The 24,423-nt window shown below is 42.4% G+C and overlaps 1 protein-coding gene across 1 annotated transcript in view; it reads left to right on the forward strand.

Moving 5' to 3' along the window:
- LOC126336082 (potassium/sodium hyperpolarization-activated cyclic nucleotide-gated channel 1) overlaps positions 1-24,423 on the forward strand; it is a 1,174,950-nt gene that overhangs the window by 1,137,261 nt on the left and 13,266 nt on the right. Inside the window, exon 13 of the mRNA XM_049999562.1 lies at positions 10,496-10,629. Within this exon, the coding sequence (XP_049855519.1) occupies positions 10,496-10,629 (134 nt within the window). The remainder of the gene's footprint in view (positions 1-10,495; positions 10,630-24,423) is intronic.

The following is a 24,423-nucleotide window of genomic DNA, read 5'->3' on the forward strand; positions in this document are numbered from 1 at the left end:
ACGGCGTTCCGTATTACCCTCCTGAACCCACCGATTCCATATTCTGCTAACAGTCATTGGATCTCGCCCAACGTAAGCAACAATGTCGCGATACGATAAACCGCAATCGTGATAGGCTACAATTCGACTTATATTAAAGTCAGAAACGTGATGGTACACATTTCTCCTCCTTACACGAGGCATCACAACAACGTTTCACCAGGCAACGCCGGTCAACTGCTATTTGTGTATGAGAAATCAGTTAGAAACTTTCCTCATGTCAGCACGCTGTAGGTGTCGCCATTGGCGCCAACGTTGTGTGAATGCTCTGAAAAGCTAGTCATTTGCATATCAAAGCACCTTCTTCCTGTCGGTTAAATTTCGAAACTGTAGCACGTCATCTTCGTGGTGTAGCAATTTTAATGGCCAGTATTAAAGACGTAACAGAAACGAAGAGACGCTGACAATTAAATCTACAGGTACAGAGGATCTAGCCAAATAAACCTGGGATCTGTCATTTAGTCAACTTGAGTCATGTCAAAAAATATCTTAAAGCTTGTCTTTTTCTCTCTGTTGATAGATAATTGCCTATGAGTACTTTTTTTGGTAGCGGATACATTACAGCATTCTATTTATAACTGTTTTTGCGTTTTACCACAGTCCTGTTACGTTTGCATTTCCGTTTAGTGATTTATTGTTTAACGGCGCTAGAAAACAATGCTAGGGCTGCACGCAGTGAGTACCAATAGGAGTCCAAACAGCGAGAAACAAAGTCTGCTGTCGACACCTGACACAGACAACGAGGGGAATTGTTAAAAAAAATAAAGCGTTAAGTGAAAACGACAACCGGTCTTCAAACGCAGCAACTTGTAAACAAGCAGGATTTTATTTCTGGAGGTTGTGTAGTGGCAGCCAAGCTTGGCAGGCCGTCGCTCCGTGAGGCCCCCGTAACGAGTAGCAACGTTGGAGCCTTCTGGCTGTCCAACACACTTAGAATTACTGAGAATACAGACTGGCGCTAACTTAACTGATTATCGTTCGGAGAATTACTTCCCGGTATCAAATTCTCTCTCTTTCCCTCTCTTTCGTTCTCTCTCTCTCTCTCTCTCTCTCTCTCTCTCTCTCTCTCTCTCAATCTCTCTATCTCTCTCACACCCACCCACCCACACACATACACACATACACACACACGCACACACGCGTACGGCAGTGTGCCAGTCCGTGACTTTTTAATGACCCACGAATGATGAAAGGTTTAAGTCATAGAATGAGTAAAACGTGCTCTGATTTAATTCACCCGTCTCGTAACACTTTCTTAATGCAGCCACGCAAAGTAAATATTCTGCCAGTTTCAGGTCACTACCCTATCCGTCACTTTTTTTTTTCTTTCACGCTGACTCGTGGCTTGTGTATACAGCTAAAACACACTGAAACAGCTTCAGAGGGAGGGGGTGGGGAGGTTAAATTGAATTTTAATGAAAATGAGCGAAAGCGCGAGGCAATTTAGCGTGAACATTTCAGCTTTCACCATGAGCACGCCAGTGAGGGATCCTCTCTTCTCCAAATAACGTTCTCTCAACTTACACCCTGTGCTGTTTTAAATTATCATAATAAGTTAAACAATGGCAAATGTTTCTCTTGCATGCTGGTTTTAAAAACCGTAGGAAATTTAAAACCTTTCGTTTCCAGTGAGCGATGAAATCAGCTAAACTCATAGTCAGAAACATCGTAACTCCTAATACAATTCTCAACCATAACTTCAAAAGCTGCATTGTATTATAATAGAATGAGTTCCTCCACAAACGCTGGCTGACTTTGGTATTTTACGTTCGTTATATATCGTCTTTGTGTATCTACTTTGTCACTGTTAGGTCTTAAGATCACTGACGCAGTTACTCACGAAAGGAACCATCGTACTGTCATTGAAGAGATCATCCAGAATTTTCAGCAAAAGTGTGGAGCACTAAGTGTAATCTTCGCTATTCCAATCAGGATTCTGTATCGTGTCTTCCAAAAATGGAAGTGAATATTGAACACCATAATGCAACATACGTTTATCACGAACTCCGTCGACAAAATTTCGGAAGTTGTTCTAAGATTTTTCTGAGAATTTTGTTATAAAGGACCGGTAGTGTTCAGTCCCCCCTTGCAGAGCAATAAAGTAAACATGAGTTCAAATGGTTCAAATGGCTCTGAGCACTATGGGACTTGACTTCTAAGGTCATCAGTCCCCTAGAACGTATAACTACTTCAACCTAACTAACCTAAGGACATCACACACATCCATGCCCGAGGCAGGATTCGAACCTGCGACCGTAATGGTCGCGCGGTTCCAGGCTGTAGCAACTAGAACCGTCGGCAAACATGAGTTATTCGCCCTTTCACCCAACTTTGTTTATTTTGAATCTATCTGCACAACAATATAAACGACTGTAATACGCGATCAACAAGACGTACAGTACAAAACAGACGATTCCGAAAGAACCCTCGCATGCATGCGAAAGTACGGTGATATGTTTACCGTCGCTGTGGGAACTGATTTGTCATGTTGGTCTTCCGTTGCATTCAGTGAACCCACGCATGAGACGCATTTTGTATTCACCAACTCTTTATCAAAAACCTATCCATACTGAACTGCATTCTACTGTAATGCACGTACACTAATTCTTAACTCACGAGGTGTCTTTTCTGTAACATACACATGGGAGCCGTCGTATAGAAAATATTAAGGGTGTAAGGGGTTTGCCACAGGAAGTTTTTTTTTTTAAATTTTAGATGAAAAATAGTGACTTTTAAAGTTTTTAAAGCATTTTAGAGTCATGTGATCAACATTAGAACCCCGATAACGGGACTCTCGATATCTCGACACTCCGGGAAACTCGACAAGCCTGACACATTTTTTGGCTTTGAAAAAAGGAACAAAACATAAACAAGCGCGGTACTTTCGTAAAAAGCTAATTTAATTTACCGTAATAATCATGCTTATAGACTATTAAGAGCAGTGAATATATAGCTCTGAAAATACTGGAATTATATTTAAATTAATCCTAAACTATCATTAAAAGAATAAACCATAAAATAATGCTGACGCACAGCAATATCACTTTGATAAGTGAAATAGCTAATTTAAGCTTACTCTGAATAAATAAAAACGATATCACAAAGTTAACGGTTTAATGCAGTTAATAAAGTTAATACAGTATGCCTAATACCTTCAATCAAAAAGTATGTAAATAGCGGGTTTTAATTGGGTCTTACATCCTAAAAATATTTAAGTACTTGAATATAACTAATACAGTACTATAGTAATATAGTAATAGAGTACTAAACTAGTAGTAATATTTCGAAACTGAAAATTTAACTTCATGTATGTATTTAATTCAATATTTTTAAGATTTTAAAATATTATTCTAAATGCCATTATTAGGGCTAGAGTGTCTTTAGAAAGGTGCAAATGTCGACCGTCTGACTGGACTACTGAAATGAAGTCGTTGATGACTGGTCGGATATTCAATTCATCCAAAACATATCGTTGGGCATGAAGAACAGCCAGTCGCTCTTCTATCCCATTGTTGATCGGAGATATGACTTCAGGCGTCTAAGGGCGCTAAATGACCGTTCTGATGTTGCTGTCGTGATTGGAACTACTTGGAGAAGCTTAATGCACTTCGCCACTTCACATAACATTTCTCGAACTGCAGGCTCTTGTGTAATGTACTTTCTTACATGACGCATGTTTTTTAAGTCAAGTTGTTTTTTATTGGCTGACATATTCACGTGAAAGCGCAGTCTCTCAATGTCTAGGTCATTTTTGAAAAACTCAGTTTATTTTTCCAATTTTGTTTCACCTCTTTTTACAAAAAACAAGCTCTTTTGTTCAACTGCAATGACCTGTGAGAGTCCAGTTAAGCAAACCGCTCAATAATGCAAGATTGCACCTTTTCACAAACTTCAATGTAAATCGCTTTGTCGTATTCCTTTGAGGTTTCGAAAGTGTGCGGTGAGCTGGCTTTGTTGTTATCAAACTTCTTTGGTATACTTCGATTCGAGGAAGCAAAGGAACATCAACTGGTGAAGGTTTTTCTTTTAAACACAATTCCCAAAAATATTCAGCCGAACATTGAACAGAACGTTTTAATCTTTCAGCAATTGTAACGTCACTTCTTTTAGACGTAAAGATGAAAATATAAAAATATATCCAAAACCCAATACAGCCTCCAAACCCATGATCCAAATTTCATAAAAAAAGAAAACAAAGTCCCACTGTGATACCTTCAATTGAATAGTAGCGAGTATACTGAAGACAAACAATGTAAAAAAGAAGTCGAAAAGAAATCCAGTCTAAAGTAACTTAGTATTTTTGCAAAAGAAAGTGAAATAGAATCCCTTTTGTATCAAATTAAAGTAAAAGTAGATCGCAAAGTAGTGTACTTAGAGATCACGAAGCAGAACAAGTGATCTCAAAGAATACTCCTTGTGAATATTCTTTGAAGACACCGCGGAACACAGAAGATAAAGTTATACACTGTCAATGTCCTTCTAGCGCTTGCTTGATCGTGTCGTAGCTTAACGTGTGCTCTTGTGCGTAGGCGATTTTTACATTTTGGTGGCTCAAATGGCTCTGAGCACTATGGGACTTAACTGCTGTGGTAATCACTCCCCTAGAACTTAGAACTACTTAAACCTAACTAATCTAGGAACATCACACACAATCTTGCCCGAGGTAGGATTGGAACCTACGACTGTAGCGGGCGCGCGGTTCCAGACTGTAGCGCCTAGAACCGCTCGGTCACTCCAACCGGCTTACATTTTGGGGATTTGCGATCTGCTAGAAATCATTAAGCTTGAAATAGATAGATCAGCAACTTTGAGCATATCATTATGTAAAGCCAAGGTAGGAAAAGAACCGAAATTTGCCTTAAATTGATTATTATCAATGGAAGACTGAACTTTGTCCGAAAGTGAGAGACTGTTCGTAATACAACGAGAAAGAAAGTGAATATTCGTATCGAATTGTGAGAAAATACTTAGATTTCATTAAAGCAACTGGTGAAATCTGTATCTTATTGCAAACTCTTTGACTGAAATTTACGTAATTAATTCCACCCAGCTTAGGGAAAGGTTACTTCTTTAATACAATGATAGGATGTGCTTAGACAATAATAAACCAGCATAACGTGTATTTACCGTGTTTGACATTTATTTCAATCCAAATAAAATTAATTAAGTGCTTACGAAACATTTTAATCAGTGCAACGATACAGATCAATAACATATACACTCCTGGAAATTGAAATAAGAACACCGTGAATTCATTGTCCCAGGAAGGGGAAACTTTATTGACACATTCCTGGGGTCAGATACATCACATGATCACACTGACAGAACCAGAGGCACATAGACACAGGCAACAGAGCATGCACAATGTCGGCACTAGTACAGTGTATATCCACCTTTCGCAGCAATGCAGGCTGCTATTCTCCCATGGAGACGATCGTAGAAATGCTGGATGAGGTCCTGTGGAACGGCTTGCCATTCCATTTCCACCTGGCGCCTCCGTTGGACCAGCGTTCGTGCTGGACATGCAGACCGCATGAGACGACGCTTCATCCAGTCCCAAACATGCTCAATGGGGGACAGATCCGGAGATCTTGCTGGCCAGGTAGTTCACTTACACCTTCTAGAGCACTTTGGGTTGCACGGGATACATGCGGACGTGCATTGTCCTGTTGGAACAGCAAGTTCCCTGGCCGGTCAAGGAATGGTAGAACGATGGGTTCGATGACGGTTTGGATGTACCGTGCACTATTCAATGTCCCCTCGACGATCACCAGAGGTGTACGGCCAGTGTAGGAGATCGCTCCCCACACCATGATGCCGGGTGTTGGCCCTGTGTGCCTCGGTCGTATGCAGTCCTGATTGTGGCGCTCACCTCCACGGCGCTAAACACGCATACGACCATCATAGGGACCAAGGCAGAAGCGACTCTCATCGCTGAAGACGACACGTCTCCATTCGTCCCTCCATTCACGCCTGTCGCGACACCACTGGAGGCGGGCTGCACGATGTTGGGGCGTGAGCGGAAGACGGCCTAACGTTGTGCAGGACCGTAGCCCAGCTTCATGGAGACGATTGCGAATGGTCCTCGCCAATACTCCAGGAGCAACAGTGTCCCTAATTTGCTGGGAAGTGGCGGTGCGGTCCCCTACGGCACTGCGTAGGATCCTACGGTCTTGGCGTGCATCCGTGCGTCGCTGCGGTCCGGTCCCAGGTCGACGGGTACGTGCACCCTCCGCCGACCACTGGCGACAACATCGATGTACTGTGGAGACCTCACGTCCCACGTGTTGAGCAATTCGGCGGTACGTCCACCCGGCCTCCCGCATGAACACTATACGCCCTCGCTCAAAGTCCGTCAACTGCACATACGGTTCACGTCCACGCTGTCGCGGCATGCTACCAGTGTTAAAGACTGCGATGGAGCTCCGTATGCCACGGCAAACTGGCTGACACTGACGGCGGCGGTGCACAAATGCTGCGCAGCTAGCGCCATTCGACGGCCAACACCGCGGTTCCTCGTGTGTCCACTGTGCCGTGCGTGTGATCATTGCTTGTACAGCCCTCTCGCAGTGTCCGGAGCAAGTATGGTGGGTCTGACACACCGGTGTCAACGTGTTCTTTTTTCCATTTCCAGGAGTGTATATTGTTTGCCGCTCAAAAGTAGTTATCGTACTAATTCAGTCTATTTAGCTTACGTAAACTGAAAACTTTAGTGGAAAAACTATTGCTGGATATAGACTGTAACCATGATTAGTGCAATAATAGTAGTTTGTATGCATGTGCGTATAGCTGTGCTCGTACACGTATGGGAGCATGTGATTATTTGCGCTGTCCGGTACAATCAATAGGCACTCGGCGTGAAAATAGTGCAGCAGGACACACTTCTTTTGTAACGTTTCTCATCAGACATTATACGGACATTCTACCGCTGGCTGGTCGGAGCACGAACTTCTTCAACGAACATTTTCACAATGTAGAAAACGACCACCGCTGTGAAGTACACTGCTGCCATTAAAACTTAATCAGCATAAAAGTAGCTTGCAACAAACGTTGCCGCGCGGGATTAGCCGTGTGGTCTGGGGCGCTGCAGTCACGGACTGTGCGGCTGGTCCCGGCGGAGGTTCTAGTCCTACCTCGGACATGGGTGTGTGTGTGTGTTTATCCTTAGGATAATTTAGGTTAAGTAGTGTGTAAGCTTAGGGGCAGATGACCTTAGCAGTTAAGTCCCATAAGATTTCACACACATTTGAATTTGAACAAACGTCAAATTGGCATGAAGTGAAATACACATTGAATATGCAAATCATTAACGTTTCCATGCAAGCGCACAACTTGGGTAATAGTAATGTCATCTGCGTTCTGTATATACAGAACAACTATGGAGTGGATTTCCCTTGCACATATCTCTTTTGTATGTTGCTTATTTGTGAGATCATAGTACTATGGCCAGAGAAAGAAGGACAAAGTCTGCCACCACATACTGGAACTCGTCACTTGCAGGATCATGACATATGGGAGCATAAAGAAATACGAGATACTGCTGCTCACATTGGTTGGGATCCCACGTCTGTCACGCTAATATAGGATCAATGAGTTCACGAGGACCCCACTGATCATCACGTAAAATCTCAGTCCACGACTAATGCCTGAAAGGACGGACACACTGTTCGCCCAGCATCTTACATCCAAACCATGTGACACGCCCTTAGGTAGGGAGTGGACTTACTTTTAACCAGATGCTTTTAGCCATAGTGCAACGTCTACAGCACGGAACTGTCAGAACGCAAACCATAATTACCGTTAAACTTCCTGGCAGATTAAAACTATGGGCCGAGAGTTTCACATCAGTGCACACTCCGCTGCAGAGTGAGAATCTCATTCTGGAAACATCCCCCAGGCTGTGGCTAAGCCATGTCTCCGCAATATCCTTTCTTCCAGGAGTGCTAGTCCTGCAAGGTTCGCAGGAGAGCTTCTGTAAAGTTTGGAAGGTAGGAGACGAGGTACTGGCGGAATTAAAGCTGTGAGGAGGGGGCGTGAGTGTTGCTTGGGTAACTCAGTTGGTAGAGCGCTTGCCCGCGAAAGGCAAAGGTACCCAAGTTCGAGTCTCGGTCTGACCCACAGTTTTAATCTGCCAGGAAGTGTCACATCAGCGCTCACTCCGCTGCAGAGTGAAAATCTCATTCTGCATAATCACCGTTGCTCAAGGTATGGTAGTGGAGAGGGGCACATCAATAGTAATGAGCGCAGTTACAACACTTGTTCCAAGAGTGACACAATGTCGACTTTTCAGAAGAATTCCTGTTTGTGTACAGCACCATGATGTGGAGGTTCTGAGGAGAATGAGGTTTCTGCTGTAAGGATAGAGCGCACTATTAGGTACACAACACGATAACGTGTGGAATTTATAGCAGATAAGACACGATCCTTTACATTTCAGAATTGTTAACATCGGTGGCTGCACATTATCATCGAGAACTAGATGACATCTTTCAGCCAAATAACGCAAGACGGCATGTTACCTGTGCCGTTCTGACCAACTTCGACATAGAGGATGTTCGAGTGTCTCTCTGGCCAGCACGTTTTCCAGATGTTTGACCCACTGAAAACATGTGGTCATGTGCTGCCTAGAGGCTGGAACACTACCACTCGGCAGCAACTAAATCTTATGAATTCTGACATTATACTGCAGCAACATGGAATGACATATGCATGGGGGCTTAATTAAAAAGAAAAGACTAATATTAATGAATAAATGCAATAATTTTACTAGCTCTGTGACCAGTTATGAAGTCTCGTAACCAATTGGCCCTGACTATTATTAGCACGCAATCTGACTGCATAAAATAAAAATAAAGAATGACAAGGAATTTGCATTAACACAATTGATTAATTAAGTCCCCTGCAACTGTAAAAGCTACGAAACAACAAAGCACAAGTGTAACTGTTCTGTGTGTGGTAGTGTGACTCAACGTACATGTTTCTGGTTCGATTCTTTCTCAATACGGCAAAATATTTTAAACACCATTTACAATGAACTAATTGAAAAACCAGAAATACTGTAACTGCACATAGAAACCAAAATTACAAGTCTAATAAATGAGCACGAGCCAGATGCTTTATTGACTGTACCTCTGAGCAAGAGGCATTGTTATTAAACAAAACTGTAATAGCTTTTTAACTGATTATATATTTACGAAAATATTCCATGACACCGCCATCATAAATCCAAAGCCCATCTCCTTTCTCAAATACATTCTGACAGTTGCATTTTCTTCCACCTATACATTACGCCAGGGGTCTCCAAACTACGGCCCGCGGTCCGAAACCGGCCCGCAAGGGCCGGCAAACCGGCCCGCGTTACCTGGTCAGACATCCCCGGTATCCGGACCGCCAAATATTTGAGGTGGTACCTACACTGCCAACAATTGAGTTTCGAGGCGTAACGCGACCAATACACCGCGACATTGGCTCTGCTACTCGCTACAAGACTACATAACTAAACTTATTGTTGTGTCGCTTGAAATAACAATGCGTTGACATTCTCTACCTCTGTTACCTCTTGCAGTAATAGTGTTGCTAACAATAATTTTGAGATTTCGTTAACTTTGCAGCAAGCATTCGAGAAGAATGTGCAGTGACATACCTTTTTGTCGGTGAAATTCGTCAGAATAAAATACGCCAGAATTTCGGTCAGGTACGTCCACCAATCAAAATTATGTAACTAAATAAAAATCGTAATTCGTTTCAGTGCTAGCTATTCCCACAACCTTAGATGTTTGTGATTTCATCTTTCCTTTAGCCTTACATTACGGTGATCATGGAGTGCTAGGGTGCTTTAATCCCTCTAGGTAGATCTTGGCCCTAATGACTTCGTGGAGGAGTCAGTGTAGCCCGCGGACTAAAAAGATTGGAGACCCCTGCATTACACCAGTCGAACAGTATAACGTTTCAGTCAACACTCAGATCGTCTACTCTCTCGCCCGACAGAACAAAGACTGCTCTCGACATCCTCTGAACTACCACTTCGCCAGTGGAGGCGGCGGAATAATAATCTTTGGCGCAATCTCTGGCGATGTGAGTCAGCGTAGCCACCTTTTACATTGTCATCCTTGTGATTCGACTTGATGCTCAGCTGGATTATCACCATTGTTGCTGCCAGAGGTGGCATCTATGTGTACTTTATTTCACACCCCACACCCCAACATTACCTACAAACTTAATCATCCACTCTTCCTATTATCCTGTTGTACTGTGTACTCAAAATAACTAAAATTTCGTTATTACATGTTCTTCATGGTGCTGCTAATTTGATTGTCAGCGGTGTAGATTAATGATACGCTCCGAGTGTTTTGAAGGAAAGTCTAAATCCTCTGTAATGCCATGTCCGCTGCGCCTGCGTGCTCGCCCTTACCGACGCCTGTGTGGCGCGGGCGCTGAGCAGCCTCCCTTGCGGCAGGTCGCTGGCGCCGCCCCTGCGGCCGGAAGAGTCTCCGCTGTCGGCCACGTCCAGCCTCCACTCCTCCGACGACGAGCGCCGCGCGCCGGGGGCGGCTTGTCCCGGCGCCACGGCCGTCCCCGCCTCCAGAACAGGTCAGCGCTGCCACTGCCTCCCAATGCCTACACATTTCTCTGCTCAAAAAATTAATTAATGTCAAGTAACTAAATTTCTGCAGAAATGTTGGAACACGTGAGGCAATACTGACCCTACGATATATCTTAGAAGCTACATTAAGGAAAGGCAAACCTACATTTCTGGCAGTTGTAGACTTAGAGAAAGCTTTTGACAATGTTGAATGGGATACTCTCTTTCAAATTCTGAAGGTGGGAGGGGTAAAATACAGGGAGCGAAAAGCTATTTACAGTTTGTACAGAAGCCAGATGGCAGTTATAAGAGTCGAGAGGCATGAGAGGGAAGCAGCGGTTGGGAAGGGAGTGAGACAGGGTTGTAGGCTATCCCCGATGTTATTCAATCTGTATATTGAGCAAGCAGTGAAGGAAACAAAAGAAAAATTCGGAGTAGGTATTAAAATTCATGGAGAAGAAATAAAAACTTTGAGGTTCGCCGATGACATTGTAATTCTGTCAGATACAGCAAAGGACTTGGAAGAGCAGTTGAACGTAATGGACAGTGTCTTGAAAGGAGGATATAAGATGAACATCAAAGAAACCAAAACGGGGATAATGGAATGTAGTCGAATTAAGTCGGGTGATGCTGAGGGAATTAGATTAGGAAATGAGACACTTAAAGTAATAAAGGAGTTTTGCCTTTTGAGCAGCAAAATAACTGATGATGGTCGAAGTAGAGAGGATATAAAATGTAGACTGGTAATGACAAGGAAAGCGTTTCTGAAGAAGAGAAATTTGTTAACATCGGGTATAGATTTAAGTGTCAGGAAATCGTTTCTGAAAGTATTTGTATGGAGTGTAGCCATGTATGGAAGAGAAACATGGACGATAAATAGTTTGGACAAGAAGAGAATAGAAGCTTTGGAAATGAGGTGACACAGAAGAATGCTGAAAATTAGATGGTTACATCACATAACTAATGAGGAGGTATTGAATACAATTGGGGAGAAGAGAAGTTTGTTGCACAACTTGACCAGAAGAAGGGACCGGTTCGTAGGACATGTTCTGAGGCATCAAGGGATCACCAATTTAGTATTGGAGGGCAGCGTGCAGGGTAAAAATCGTAGAGGGAGACCAAGCGATGAGTACACTAAACAGATTCAGAAGGATGTATGTTGCAGTAAGTACTGGGAGATGAAGAAGCATGGAGAGCTGCATCAAACCAGTCTCAGGACTGAAGACAACAACAAACAATTAAATTTCGGAAACATATTTGTCTAGATAACATATTACAGCGGTTTGCATTGCAAGATCACACGTTAACGTAAGCGCGAGATAAACTATTGGACCCGTCAAATGCTGGTACAATAATAACGGGTGGAGGCACCAGAATGTTGAATGGAATCATGGAAACGTTTCACATCTACATCAACATGGATACTTTGCAAATTACATTCAAATGTCTGGCAGAGGGTTCCTCGAACCACCTTCACAATTATCTATTATTCCAATCTCGTATAGCGCATGGAAAGAATTAACACCTATATCTTTCTGTACGAGCTCTGATTTCCCTTATTTTATCGTGGTGATCGTTCCTCCCTATGTAGGTCGGTGTCAAAAAAATATTTTCGCATTCGGAGGAGAAGGATGGTGATTGGAATTTCGTGAGAAGATTCCGTCGCAACGAAAAACGTCTTTCTTTTAATGATTTCCAGCCCCAATCCTGTATCATTTCTGTGACACTTTCTCCCATATTTCGCGGTAATACAAAACGTGATCCCTTTCTCTGAACTTTTTCGATGTACTCCGTGAGTTCTGTCTGGTAAGTGTACTCCGTCAATTCTATCTGGTAAGGATCCCACACCGCGCAGCAGTATTCTAAAAGAGGACCTACAAGCGTAGTGTAGGCAGTCTCCTTAGTAGGTCTGTTACACTTTCTAAGTGTCCTGTCAGTCTTTGGTTAGCCTTCCCCACAACATTTTCTATGTGTTCCTTCCAATTTAAGTTATTCGTAATTGCAATACCTAGGTATTTAGTTGAATTTATAGCTTCTTGATCAAACTGATTTATCGTGTAAGCGAAGTTTAACGAATTCCTTTTAGCACCGAGGTGGATGACCTCACACATTTCGTTATTTAGGGTCAACTGTCAATTTTTGCACCACCCCCTCAGACATTTTTTCTAAATCGTTTTGCAGTTTGGTTTGATCTTCTGACTATTTTCCTAGTCGATAAACGGCAGCGGCTCTCCAAAATCGTTAATATAGATAAGGAACAGCAAAGGGTCTATAACACTAACTTGGGGAACTCCAGGAATCACTTCTATTTTACTCGATGACTTTCCGTCAATTACTACGAACTGTGACCTCTCTGACAGCAAAACGCAAATCCAGTCGTCACTTAACTGAGACGATATTCCATAATCACGCTACGAGCCGCTTGTGTGGTACAGTGTCAAAAGCCTTCTGGAACACCAGAAATACGGAATCAATCTGAAATCCCTTGTCAATAGCACTCAGCACTTCATGTGTTGTGTTTCACAGGAACGATGATTTCCAAATCCATGTTGACTGTGTGTCAACAGACCGTTTCCTTCGAGGTAATTCATAATGCTCGAACACAATATATGTTCTAAAATCCTGCTGCATATCGACGTTAACGATATGGGCCTGTAATTTACTGGATTACTCCTAATACCTTTCTTGAATATTGGTGTGACCTGTGCAACTTTCCAGTCTTAAGGTACGGATCTTTTGGTGAGCGAACGGTTGCATATGATTGTCAAGTATGGGGCAACTGCATCAGCATACTCTGAAAGGAACCTAATTGGTACACAGTCTGGACCAGAAGACTTGCTTTTATTAAGTGATTTAAGTTGCTTCACTATTCCGAGGATATTTACTTCTACGTTACTCATGTTGGCAGTTGTTCTCGATTAGAGTTCTGGAATGTTTACTTAATCTTCTTTTCTGAAGGCATTTCGGAAGGTTGTCTTTAGTGACTCTGTTTTGGCAGCATTGTCTTCGATAGTATCTCCATTGCTATCGCGGAGGTTTCTTGCCGCTAATATACAGATACAACCAGAATCTCTTTGGATTTTCTGCCCGGTTTCGAGGCAAAATTGCGTTGTGGAAACTGTTTTAGGTATCTCGCATTGAAGTCCGTGCTGTATTTCGAGCTAGTGTAAAAGATCGTCAATCTTCGGGATTTTGCGTCTGTTTAAATTTGGCGTGTTTGTTTCGTTGTGTGGAGAAACTTCGGGATAAGGAAATCAGTCACAAGTACATAACAGCGATCTCAGAAAGGTACCAGTTAGTCAATTATAGTCATTGGAAAAGGAATGGACAAGGTACAGGGACACAGTACTAGAAGTGGCTAAAGAATGTCTTGGAACAGTAGCGTGTAAAAGTAGGATGAAGCCAACAGCTTGGTGGAATGACACAGTCAAGACAGCCTGTAAAAGGAAAAAGAAGGCCTATCAAACATGGCTACATACTAGAACTCAGATAGACAGAGAAAGTTATGTTGAAGAAAGAAACAAAGCCAAACAGATAATTGCAGCATCCAAGAAGAAATCGTGGAAAGACTTTGGAAACAGGTTGGAGACTATGGGTCAAGCTGCTGGAAAACCATTCTCGAGTGTAATTAGCAGTCTTCGAAAGGGAGGTAAGAAGCAAAAGACAAATATTTTGGACAGGTCAGAAAAACTGCTGGTGAATCCTGTGGATGCCTTGGGCAGATGGAGGGAATATTTTGAAGAGTTGCTCAATGTAGGTGAAAATACGATCAGTAATGTTTCAGATTTCTAGGTACAATGGGATAGGAATGAGGATGGAAATAGGATCACATTTGAGGAAGTGGAGAAAATGGTCAATAGATTGCAGTTCAATAAAGCAGCTGGGGTGGATGAAATTAAGTCGGAACTCATCAAATACAGTGGAATATCAGGTCTTAAATGGCTACACAGGATAATTGAAATGGCCTGGGAGTCGGGACAGGTTCCACCAGACTGGACAAAAACAATAATCACACCAATCTTTAGACATGGAAACAGAAAAGATTGTAACAACTGCAGATATATCTCTTTAATCAGCGTTGTGGGTAAAATCTTCTCAGGTATTGTTGAAAGTAAAGTGCGAGTATTAGTTGAGGACCAATAGGATGAAAATCAGTGTGGGTTTAGGCCTCTTAGAGGTTGTCAGGACCAGATCTTTAGCTTAGGGCAATTAATGGAGAAGTGTTATGAGTGGAACGGGTAATTGAATATATGCTTTACAGATCTAGAAAAGGCATATGAGCGGTTTCCTAGGAGGAAGTTATTGTCTGTTCTACGAGATTATGGAATAGGAGACAAACTTTTGCAAGCAATTAAAGGTCTTTAAATGTACAGTCAGGCAGCAGTTAGAGTTGACGGTAAATTTTCATGGTTCAGAGTAGTTTCAGGGGTAAGACAAGGCTGCAACCTGTCTCCACTGTTGTTCATATTATTTATGGATCATATGTTGAAAGCAATAGACTGGCTGAGTGAAATTAAGATATGTGAACACAAAATAAGCAGTCTTGAATATGCGGATGACTTAGTTGTGATGGCAGATTCGATTGAAAGTTTGCAAAGTAATATTTCAGAGCTATATAAGAAATGTAAGGACTATACTATGAAGATTAGCATCTCCAAAACGAAAGTAATGTCAGTAGGAAAGAAATATAAACCGATTGATTGCCAAATAGGAGGAACAAAGTTAGAACAGGTGGACGGTTTCAAGTACTTAGGATACATATTCTCACAGGATGGCAACATAGTGAAAGAACTGGAAGCGGGGTGTAGCAAAGCTATTGCTGTGAGCGCTCAGCTACGATCTACTCTCTTCTGCAAGAAGGAAGTCAGTACCAAGACTAAGTTATCTGCGCACCGTTCAATCTTTCGACCAACTTTGTTGTATGGGAGCGAAAGCTGGGTGTATTCAGGTTACCTTATCAACAAGGTTGAGGTTACGGATATGAAAGTAGCTAAGATGATTGCAGGTACTAGTAGATGTGAACAATGGCAGGAGGGTGTCCACAATGAGGAAATCAAAGAAAAACTGGGAATGAACTCTTTAGATGTAGCAGTCTGGGCGAACAGGCTTAGATGGTGGGGTCATGTTACACGCGTGGGAGAAGCAAGGTTACCTTGAGACTCATGGGTTCAGCAGTAGAGAGTAGGAGGAGTAGGCGAAGACCAAGGAGAAGGTACCTGGATTCGGTTAAGAATGATTTTGAAGTAATAGGTTTATCATCAGAAGAGGCACCGATGTTAGCACTGAATAGGAGATCATGGAGGAATTTTATAAGGGTGCTATGCTCCAGACTGAACGCTGAAAGGCATAAACAGTCTTAAATGACGACGACGATGATGATGATGATGCTCTACACTTATATTATTAATTTGAAATGGGTGGTGATTGTCTCTTAGGAAGGCTTCAAGTGAATTTTTATCTGCTGTTTTTATGTGATATTTTTCTATCATTTGGGGATTGCAGTGTTCAATCTCGCTGCAACCACTCTGTGTTCACTAATCCCTGAATCGGTTTTGATGTTCGTTATTAACTCAGGATTGTTTGTTGCTAAGAGGTCAAGTGTATTTTCACAACCGGTTAATATTCGCGTGGGCTCATGAACTAACTGCTCGAAATAATTTTCAGAGAATGCCTTTAGTACAATTTCGGATGATATTTTATGCGTACCTCCAGAATTAAACATGTATTTTCTCCAACATATTGAGGGTAAATTAATGTCACCACCAACAATTATCGTATGAGTCGGGTGCGTGTTTGAAATAAAACTCAAGTTTTTTTTGAACCTTTCAGCAACTGTATCATCTGAATTGGGAGGTCGGTAAAAGGATCCAATTATTATTTTATTCCGGTTGCCAACAATGACCTCTGCCCATACTAACTCACAGGAAGTTTCTACTTCAATTTGGCGACTAGATTACTTCTGACTGCAACAAACACGCCACCACCAACCGCGTTTAGCCTATCTTTTCGGAACATCGTTCGGTTCTTTGCAAAAATTTCGGCTGAGCTTATATCTGGCTTTAGCCTATAACCATTTGAGCATCAGTGCTTTCTATTAGCACTGTTCGTACATTGTATTGAACAGGGGCCGCAAATCAGTTTATGAAACGGACTTCCATGTCTATAGCAGCTGGTCAGTCAACGCAGGTACGGTTAATGCTTGTTGTGGATGACGCTGGAGTTGTCGTCCGATAATGTCCCATATGTGCTCGACTCGAAACAGATATGATGATCGAACAGGCCAAAGCAGCATGTCGACACTCTGTACAGAATGCTGGTTCACAGTAGCGGTATATGGGCGAGCGTTATCCTGTTGGAAAAACCCTTGGAATGTTGGTCATGAATGGCAGCAGGATACGTCGAGTCACGAGACTGACGTACAGTTTTCCAGTCAGGTTACGTAGGTTAACCACGAGAGTACCCCTGCTGTCATTCGAAATCGCACTCCAGATCATAACTTCAGTTGCAGGTCAAGTGTCTCTAGCACGAAGACAGATCACTTGTAGCCCACAACTAGCCTTCTTAGAACCAACACACGGTCATCACTGCCGCCGAGGCAGAACCGGCTTCATCGGGAAACAGAACAGGCGTCCAACCTGACCTCCAGTGAACTCTCGCTTGACACCACTGAAGTCGCAAATGGCAGTGGTTTGCGGTCGGGCGAATGCACGCTGTAGTGCCTCTGGCTCGGAGCTATCCTTTAAGTAATAGATTTGTAACAGTTAGTTGTATCCTTGTGGTGCCAAATGCTGCGGAAATTGCTGCTGCAGATTCAGTACGATGTGCCAGAGCCATGTGCCGAACATAATTTTCTTCGCTCTCCGGAACGTCACGTAGCCGTCCCGAACCCGGTCTTCTTGCGACAGTTTATAATAGTCGTATTACAAGGCCCCGTTCAAACTCAGTGAGGTGTTGATAATGGCGTCTTTGTCGCCTCAAAGATATTGTTGACTAAAATCAAATTCCACGTCGAATCTCAAAGGCAACTAACGCTCACTACCGTTGCAGCGTGTGTTAAAAGCAAACCAGATTTGCATCCTCATAATGGCGCCATCGCGATACCAGCGCCTCTCTTATGTGACTGTCGCCAAAACTGATTAGACATCATCTTTCAGATGGAAAAGCACGCCTACCAACTTTCGTTTCTGTCGCATAACTGCTTCTTGGTGTTGTGATTTTTTATCCGTCGGTGAATATTTCATTTCAGTCCTTCTGCCCTTGCCTCCACCTCATTGTTAGTAGTTGTTTAGTATTAACATGGAATCCTATTTCTGTCACATTCCAACTATCTGTACCTGATCTGATGCTGTTAGTTAGGAGGGACAGTTACAAGATTTATTTTCGACCCTTTTTTATTATGTCGCTTTTTTGTATGAATGCAGAGTCTCGCGGCGATAACATTGAATAAAATCTTCTCGGGTTTCCAACCGCGTCAATTGGTTAAAAGTACGCGAGCTTTCGGCCAAGCACTCCTTGGCCATTGTCAAGTGTTATGACTGCCAGTGGGCTGTTGGTGCGCCCTTATATACGCTAGCTGCCAGCTCTGACGTCACTGGTGCCCGTTTCATTGCCACATACAGGCATGTTTTGAGTCGGCGTTCGATGTGCCCTCTTCAACCGCATTATCGCTGGATCCCACGCAGCGCTGAGCTGCAAGACGCCGTCTCTATTCAGGGTGTTTGCGTTAATTTTTATTTCAATAGCTTCCTTTATTAAACTGTCCCAGAAGCCGTTAGTGCGAGGCACGACCGAAGTATCGTTAAATTTTATGTGGTGATCGTTTTCTTACGCATGCTCAGCTAACGCAGATTTCTCTGGATAGCGTAGTCGATAATACCTCTCATGTTCTTTCCTTCGTTGTTCCAGAGTGCGCACTGTTTGTCCTATGTACTTCTGGCCACACTCACAAGGTATTTCGTAGACTCCAGGTGTTCTGAGGCCTACTGCGTCTTTAACTGGTCTCAGTAATTGACAGATTACCGTTGGAGGACTGAAGACCTATTTGATCTTGTGTCAGATCACTTGACAGTGGCTCAGGATTGCCTGGCCGAAAGCTCGTGTAGTTCTAAGCAATTGACGCGGTTGGAAACCCGAGAATATTTTATTCAATGTCTCTTTCTTATCTGTCTGATTGGTACAAATTTTGGAGTTGATTTTATACAAATTTTCCAATGGGCTAGAGGCTTCAGATTTTAACATAGCGCAGAAATGGATGGCACTGCAATATTAACACTCTTTCGTGTCTGGTGTGTGACTGAGGGTACACTTTTTTCTGTCTGTTTGTCTCTTGGGTGCAAATTCTGCAGTTGATTTCAAATTAACTTCCCGATGAGCTAGAGACTTGAAATTTTCAATATAGCTCAGAAGTATCTTTCAATGCAGAATCAAATCGCTTTCTTCTCTGGTGTGAGGCGGAGAGTACTTCTGTTTTTGTGTCTGTCTGTTTGGTACATATCTTCCATCTGATTTTAAACTAATTTCCCGACGAATTGGAGAGTTCAGAATTTCAACGTGGGTCAGAACTGAATGACGTTCCAGAATGAATTTGCTTTCGTGTCCGGTGTGCGGCTGAGGGTACACTGTGTACCACTAGTATTTATCCACTTGCCTGTTCCAGTCACGAGTATTTCCCGGTAAGAACGATTGCTGTTTAGCTTTAGTGTGGGTTTCAGTCTGCTCAGTTTTTACCTTCACGGTCTTTTCGTGGCATATGTGTAGGAGGAGACAATATATTTGTTGATTGATGTGAATAAAAACCTGAAAGTAAGCTGAAATTCAAGAGATGCTTCTGTTGTCATCCATCAAAATGTTTGCAGTAGATCAAAAAGTTCCACACACACAAAACTAAAAAGCATAAAACAATTATTTAAAAAAAACTTTTTTTTAATATAACACGTTCTTGAAACAGACTGAAAAGTATAAAGCAGTTGCTCATAGCTCCACATATATTCCTATACCCATACAGATGGTCCTGAAGATTTGTTCTTGTCTTTTCAATAACTAACACAGTACCCGGAAAATTTGAAACAGAAAACGCAGAGTGTGTGCAACAGGCAATAGTAAGAAGTGTAGAGAGTAATTGTCGTTAAGAAAAATCTCACAGCAGTTAGTATCATTTGCAGTGCAATAAAATTCTTGGTGGCTTACGTGAACTATTCACGCGTAAGTTATCTGTTGTATGCACCCAACTTTTTTAGTTTTCATTTTAGGAGTATTGTCATCACTGTTAGAAAATCAAAAGCACAAATCTGCGGGATTATCTGTACAGGGATAGTAAAATGTGTGGGGCTAGGAAAAATTATGCGAAACGTTTTAAGCCGTATTAAAAACGTGTCACTAGCAAAGATTTTATTACAATAATGTTATTTACTTGTATTGATCGCGAAACGTTTTGAACAGAATTACCGGTTTTGGCTGTGGAGTACTGGCAATCTTCAGAATTTACAGTGGAAGTAAAAGGAAATACATTACTAGCTACTGCATTAAGGGATTAAAACAAATGGCACAAGTTATAACAAAAACTCGATACACGTCTAATTCGGCTGACCGCAACAAGTCATAACATGTAAAAATAACACGAGCCAAAAGTGTCATGCATCGATCAAACAGTTGTAAGTAGAATGTAAAGTTATGATAGAGTTCGTTGATGCCTACATATCGTACAGGTAATTATACATAGTAATTAAAATAAAGTGCATTTAAAAGTGCAGTTCTTCAAAATATTCTCATTTGTATGCAAGAAAATAAGATTAAAAAACTATTTAACCATATGAGAAAGTATTCGTCTTTTTAACAGTTTAAAGCTCTTCAAAATATAACAAAATATTCAAAAAAATAAAAATTATGGAAGTCGCGCTGAAAATGACTATATTTTTGACATTTCATTTCTTTCGCACCATATGGGCGGGGAGGGGACTGTCAGCGAAAAAAACTCGCCGCTCTTCAGCCATACGAGACAAAAAAAAATTGAAATCTATTATAAAATTTGCCACATTGGGGGACAAAAGGAATGTTTCAGGTAATAAAAAGACAGGCAGTCAGTTGAATAATGTTAAATATAAAAGACATATTTGGGTATTAATTAAAATGTTGAGACAGGTGTAATGGCACAGGGATGTTTAAAAAATATAACAGACACAGGAACAGTTCCATAAGATTGAAAAGTAAAAAGGCTGTGTGTTACTGATTAAAATAAACGTAGAATAGCGAAGTGATAAGTTGGTTTAGACTGACAGGTATATGAGTATCAGGGGAATATAGCAGTTGGGGTAATGCATAAGAGGGTGTTTGTGTGGATGGATGTTAGGAGGAGGGATTTGGAAGAGTGTATAGGGAATGCTGTTCAAGGACCTAGTCTTAGCATGTCGGTGAAGAGGAGTGAAGAGGAAGGGAGCTTCAATTGGGGGAGATGGGATGGTTCATTTAGATCTGGTAGGATGGGTATATATCAGTGTAGATTTCATGGTTGGTCGCAGGAAGGCAATTAAAGTGTCTTTGAGAGAGGACGTGGCGAATATGGAGGTCAGCATTGGAGGAATGTGGTGGGAGAAGTGTGGCTGAATACAAGGATCAGTGAGCAGGGAAGAAAGTAGAATGTGAGTAGTGTCGAGTTTGCAGCTGATGTGTGTTATTCGGAGCTGTTCGAGATGGAAGAGTAAGGAGGAGAATTTTATAAGTTGGCAGAGGATGTAGGTGGGCAAGGGTAACCAGATCCAAAAGGACAGATGGAGTGCATGGCATTCGAGGATCTGTAGGGCACAATAAAAGGAGGGTGGAGAAGAAGTCCATGCCACATTTGCGTAATAGAGGATGGGTCAAATCAGAGGTTTGTAGGTGTGGAGGACTGTGAAAGGATGCCAATCCCCATATTCGGCCAGTTAGTAGTTTTCGTAATTTCGGTTTACTGTGGACTTGCTGTTGAACGGTTAATAGATGGGGCTTCCATGTTTGTCAGCAATCAAGTGTTAGTCTGAGGTATTTTGGTGTGTTAGGAAACTGAATGGGGTTGACGTAAATTTTAAGGGAAAAAGTGGTGGGTGGAAGCTGCAGGAGCTTTGGCCTATGATAGCCACCTGCGTTTTGGTTGGTTTGATTCTGAGGAACCACTGGTTACACCAGGAGAAGAAATGAGGGATCGTTCGGATATCCGGATGGTGGCGTAGAAGGCGAGGTGTCGTTGGCATATTGGAGGATATGAAGTGGAGGTGAGATGTTTGGCATTTCGGCAGTGTAAACGACAACAGGAGAGGCGAGGGGACAGAAACTTTGGCCACGAGAAATATGTAACAAATTTTGGGGTATTTTCTATTTTAAATTATAAATGATAGACGGACAGTTAGAAAAACTGGGAACACATACATTTTAAAAACACATCACAGGAAGGTGAAATTCTTCTGATAAAAAACTTAAGCATTACACTATCACTTAAAATCTGAAGTACGAGCATTAGCGTGACAGGCATTGCCAGGTTAGAGAGTATATTTCATAGGGTTGAGGGGTATGGGTATAAAGATAGGAATATGTTTGATAGGAAAACTATGGAGAAGACAGGTAGGAGATGAGGTGGACAGCGGGAAATACAGTCAGTGGGAAAGACGCAGAGTGAATAGTAGCCTATTGTGTGGGTAGGGCATTGGTTGCCTGCAAGAGGAAAGGAATGGGGATGGATAGAGGGGAAGGGAGAGAGGAGCCCTGGTGTGCAGTGGGATATGTGGGGAAGAGTCAAAGTGGGTATGAGGAATAAATATTAGAACAGATCTCATTGTATGGGCGAGGGAATTAGTTGAAATAGCATTAGCATAGGATATGGAGAGTGTGTAAATGTAGGCACAGAGAGATGTGTTTGTGACGGTGCCGCAACATATCATGGTCGTTCACCAGATGAGAGACAATGGGGTTATTGGAATCTAGTTTACATATAGTACAGGAGATTCAAAGGTGTGGTGAAGAGGGGTGTGAATCTGATCAGATGGTAGAGGATCCAGGTGGGGGAAGGTAAAAGGATACAGAAAGCAAAACAGAATTCACGGCATTCGAGGATTTGGAGGGACTTATTGAACTTTGGTGGGGTGAAGATCCATGCAGCATTAGCACAACAGAGGATGGGTTGGATCAGGGTTGTAGGTGTGGAGAATAGTAGAAAGGTGTAATCCCCAACTTTGACCTGTTAGTAGCTTTAGTCTAGTGTGTGCTTTCCGTTGCATGGATAATAGGTGAGGTTTCCATGTTAGTTGTTGGTCGAGGGTTAGTCCAAGATATTTTAGTGTGTTAGTTAGCTAGATAGGACAGTTGTAAATGTTAAGGTAGAAGTCATAGAGGCGGAAGTTGTGTATGGTTCATTCTAAAATTAGAGCCTCGGTTTTGGAGGGGTTGGTCTTGAGGAGCCATTGGTTAAAACAGGAGGCAAACTTATTCAGGTGGATTTGGATGTATCATTGGGATTTCTGGATTGTAGGATATAGGGCGAGGAAAGAGGTGTCGTCAACATACTGAAGGGGGTGGACTGGTGGGGGTAGTTTGTTCATATCAGCTGTGTAGGCGAGATAAAGGAAAAGAGAGAGACAGAGCCTTGGGGCACTCCTGCAGTGGGGTGTAAGATACAGGAATTGGTACTGTTAATAAGGACAAAGGATGGGCTACTAGATAGGAGGATGCAATAAGGTGGACATAGTTAAATGGAAGGGCATATGTCTGGAGTACCGTATGTGCCGTTGCTCCGTCATGTTAAAACAAACTGTTGGCAGAAAAATCAGGCAGTTCATGAGCAACAGAATTTTCCATCGTGGCAACATACTGAACAGACATTACAGTGAGTGTGCACTCATCATCATCTGCAAAAAAAAAAAAAAAAAAAAAAAAAAAAAAAAAAAAAAAAAAAAAACAGTCGTGTAATGCCACTCAATAGTGGCGCACCATACAGTAATCTTGCTGCTGTGCAATGGACGCTCGTGTAGAAGACGTAGATTTTGCTGATACCAATAGCGAAAATTCTGTCTATTGACAAAGCCATTGTGGAAGTGAGTGTCGTCCGGCATCCACAGGTTGCTAATGCAACTGCCGTCATCGTTCACGTTTGCTGCGTTCAGCATTAGCAGATCATTAGGTTGAAGTTTCTGAACGATTTGCGGCTTGAACGAATGAGACTTTAAATCCACTTTCAGTATTCGTTACATACTCGAACGATGCAACTATAGAGACTTTGCGAGACGTCCAACAGAGCACTGTGGGCTGCTTACGAAACCATTGCGCACAGCACCGATATTGGCTCCCTTACGAACGGTTTTGGGTCTTCCTACAGATTTCTTCAACGCAGGACCCTTTTCTTGACAACTTCGGACGCATGTGTTGATTACATGCACTGAGGGAACATGTCCATGGCGTTAGATGTTGCAACGATGCCGAAATTCTCGACGTGCGGTCTTCACACACCCACTCTTGTAATAGGCTTTTACCGCAAAAGCACACAGCACACCGTTACATTGCAAGCATGTCTACTGTTTACTAAATGGGAAGGCAGTGCGAGCAGTATTTTATGTTTCATTCAGCGCGCCACTTGCCGCGCAGTGTTGCCACAACACGTTCCAACATTTCCCAATCTTTGATTCACCGTGTATTTTAGAAACGCTTCAGAAACTCAGTTTAACCCCTTTGACGCAGAGCAGATCATTAGATTATAAGCAGCACAACTTGCGTATGCACATTGCAGTGTGTCTGCGCCCTGCCATCTCTTAGGGGCATAGCCAATCATAAAAGAGGCCTAGTGT

This window comes from Schistocerca gregaria, chromosome 2 (assembly GCF_023897955.1).
Source record: "Schistocerca gregaria isolate iqSchGreg1 chromosome 2, iqSchGreg1.2, whole genome shotgun sequence".
Taxonomy (NCBI): Eukaryota; Metazoa; Arthropoda; class Insecta; order Orthoptera; family Acrididae; genus Schistocerca; species Schistocerca gregaria.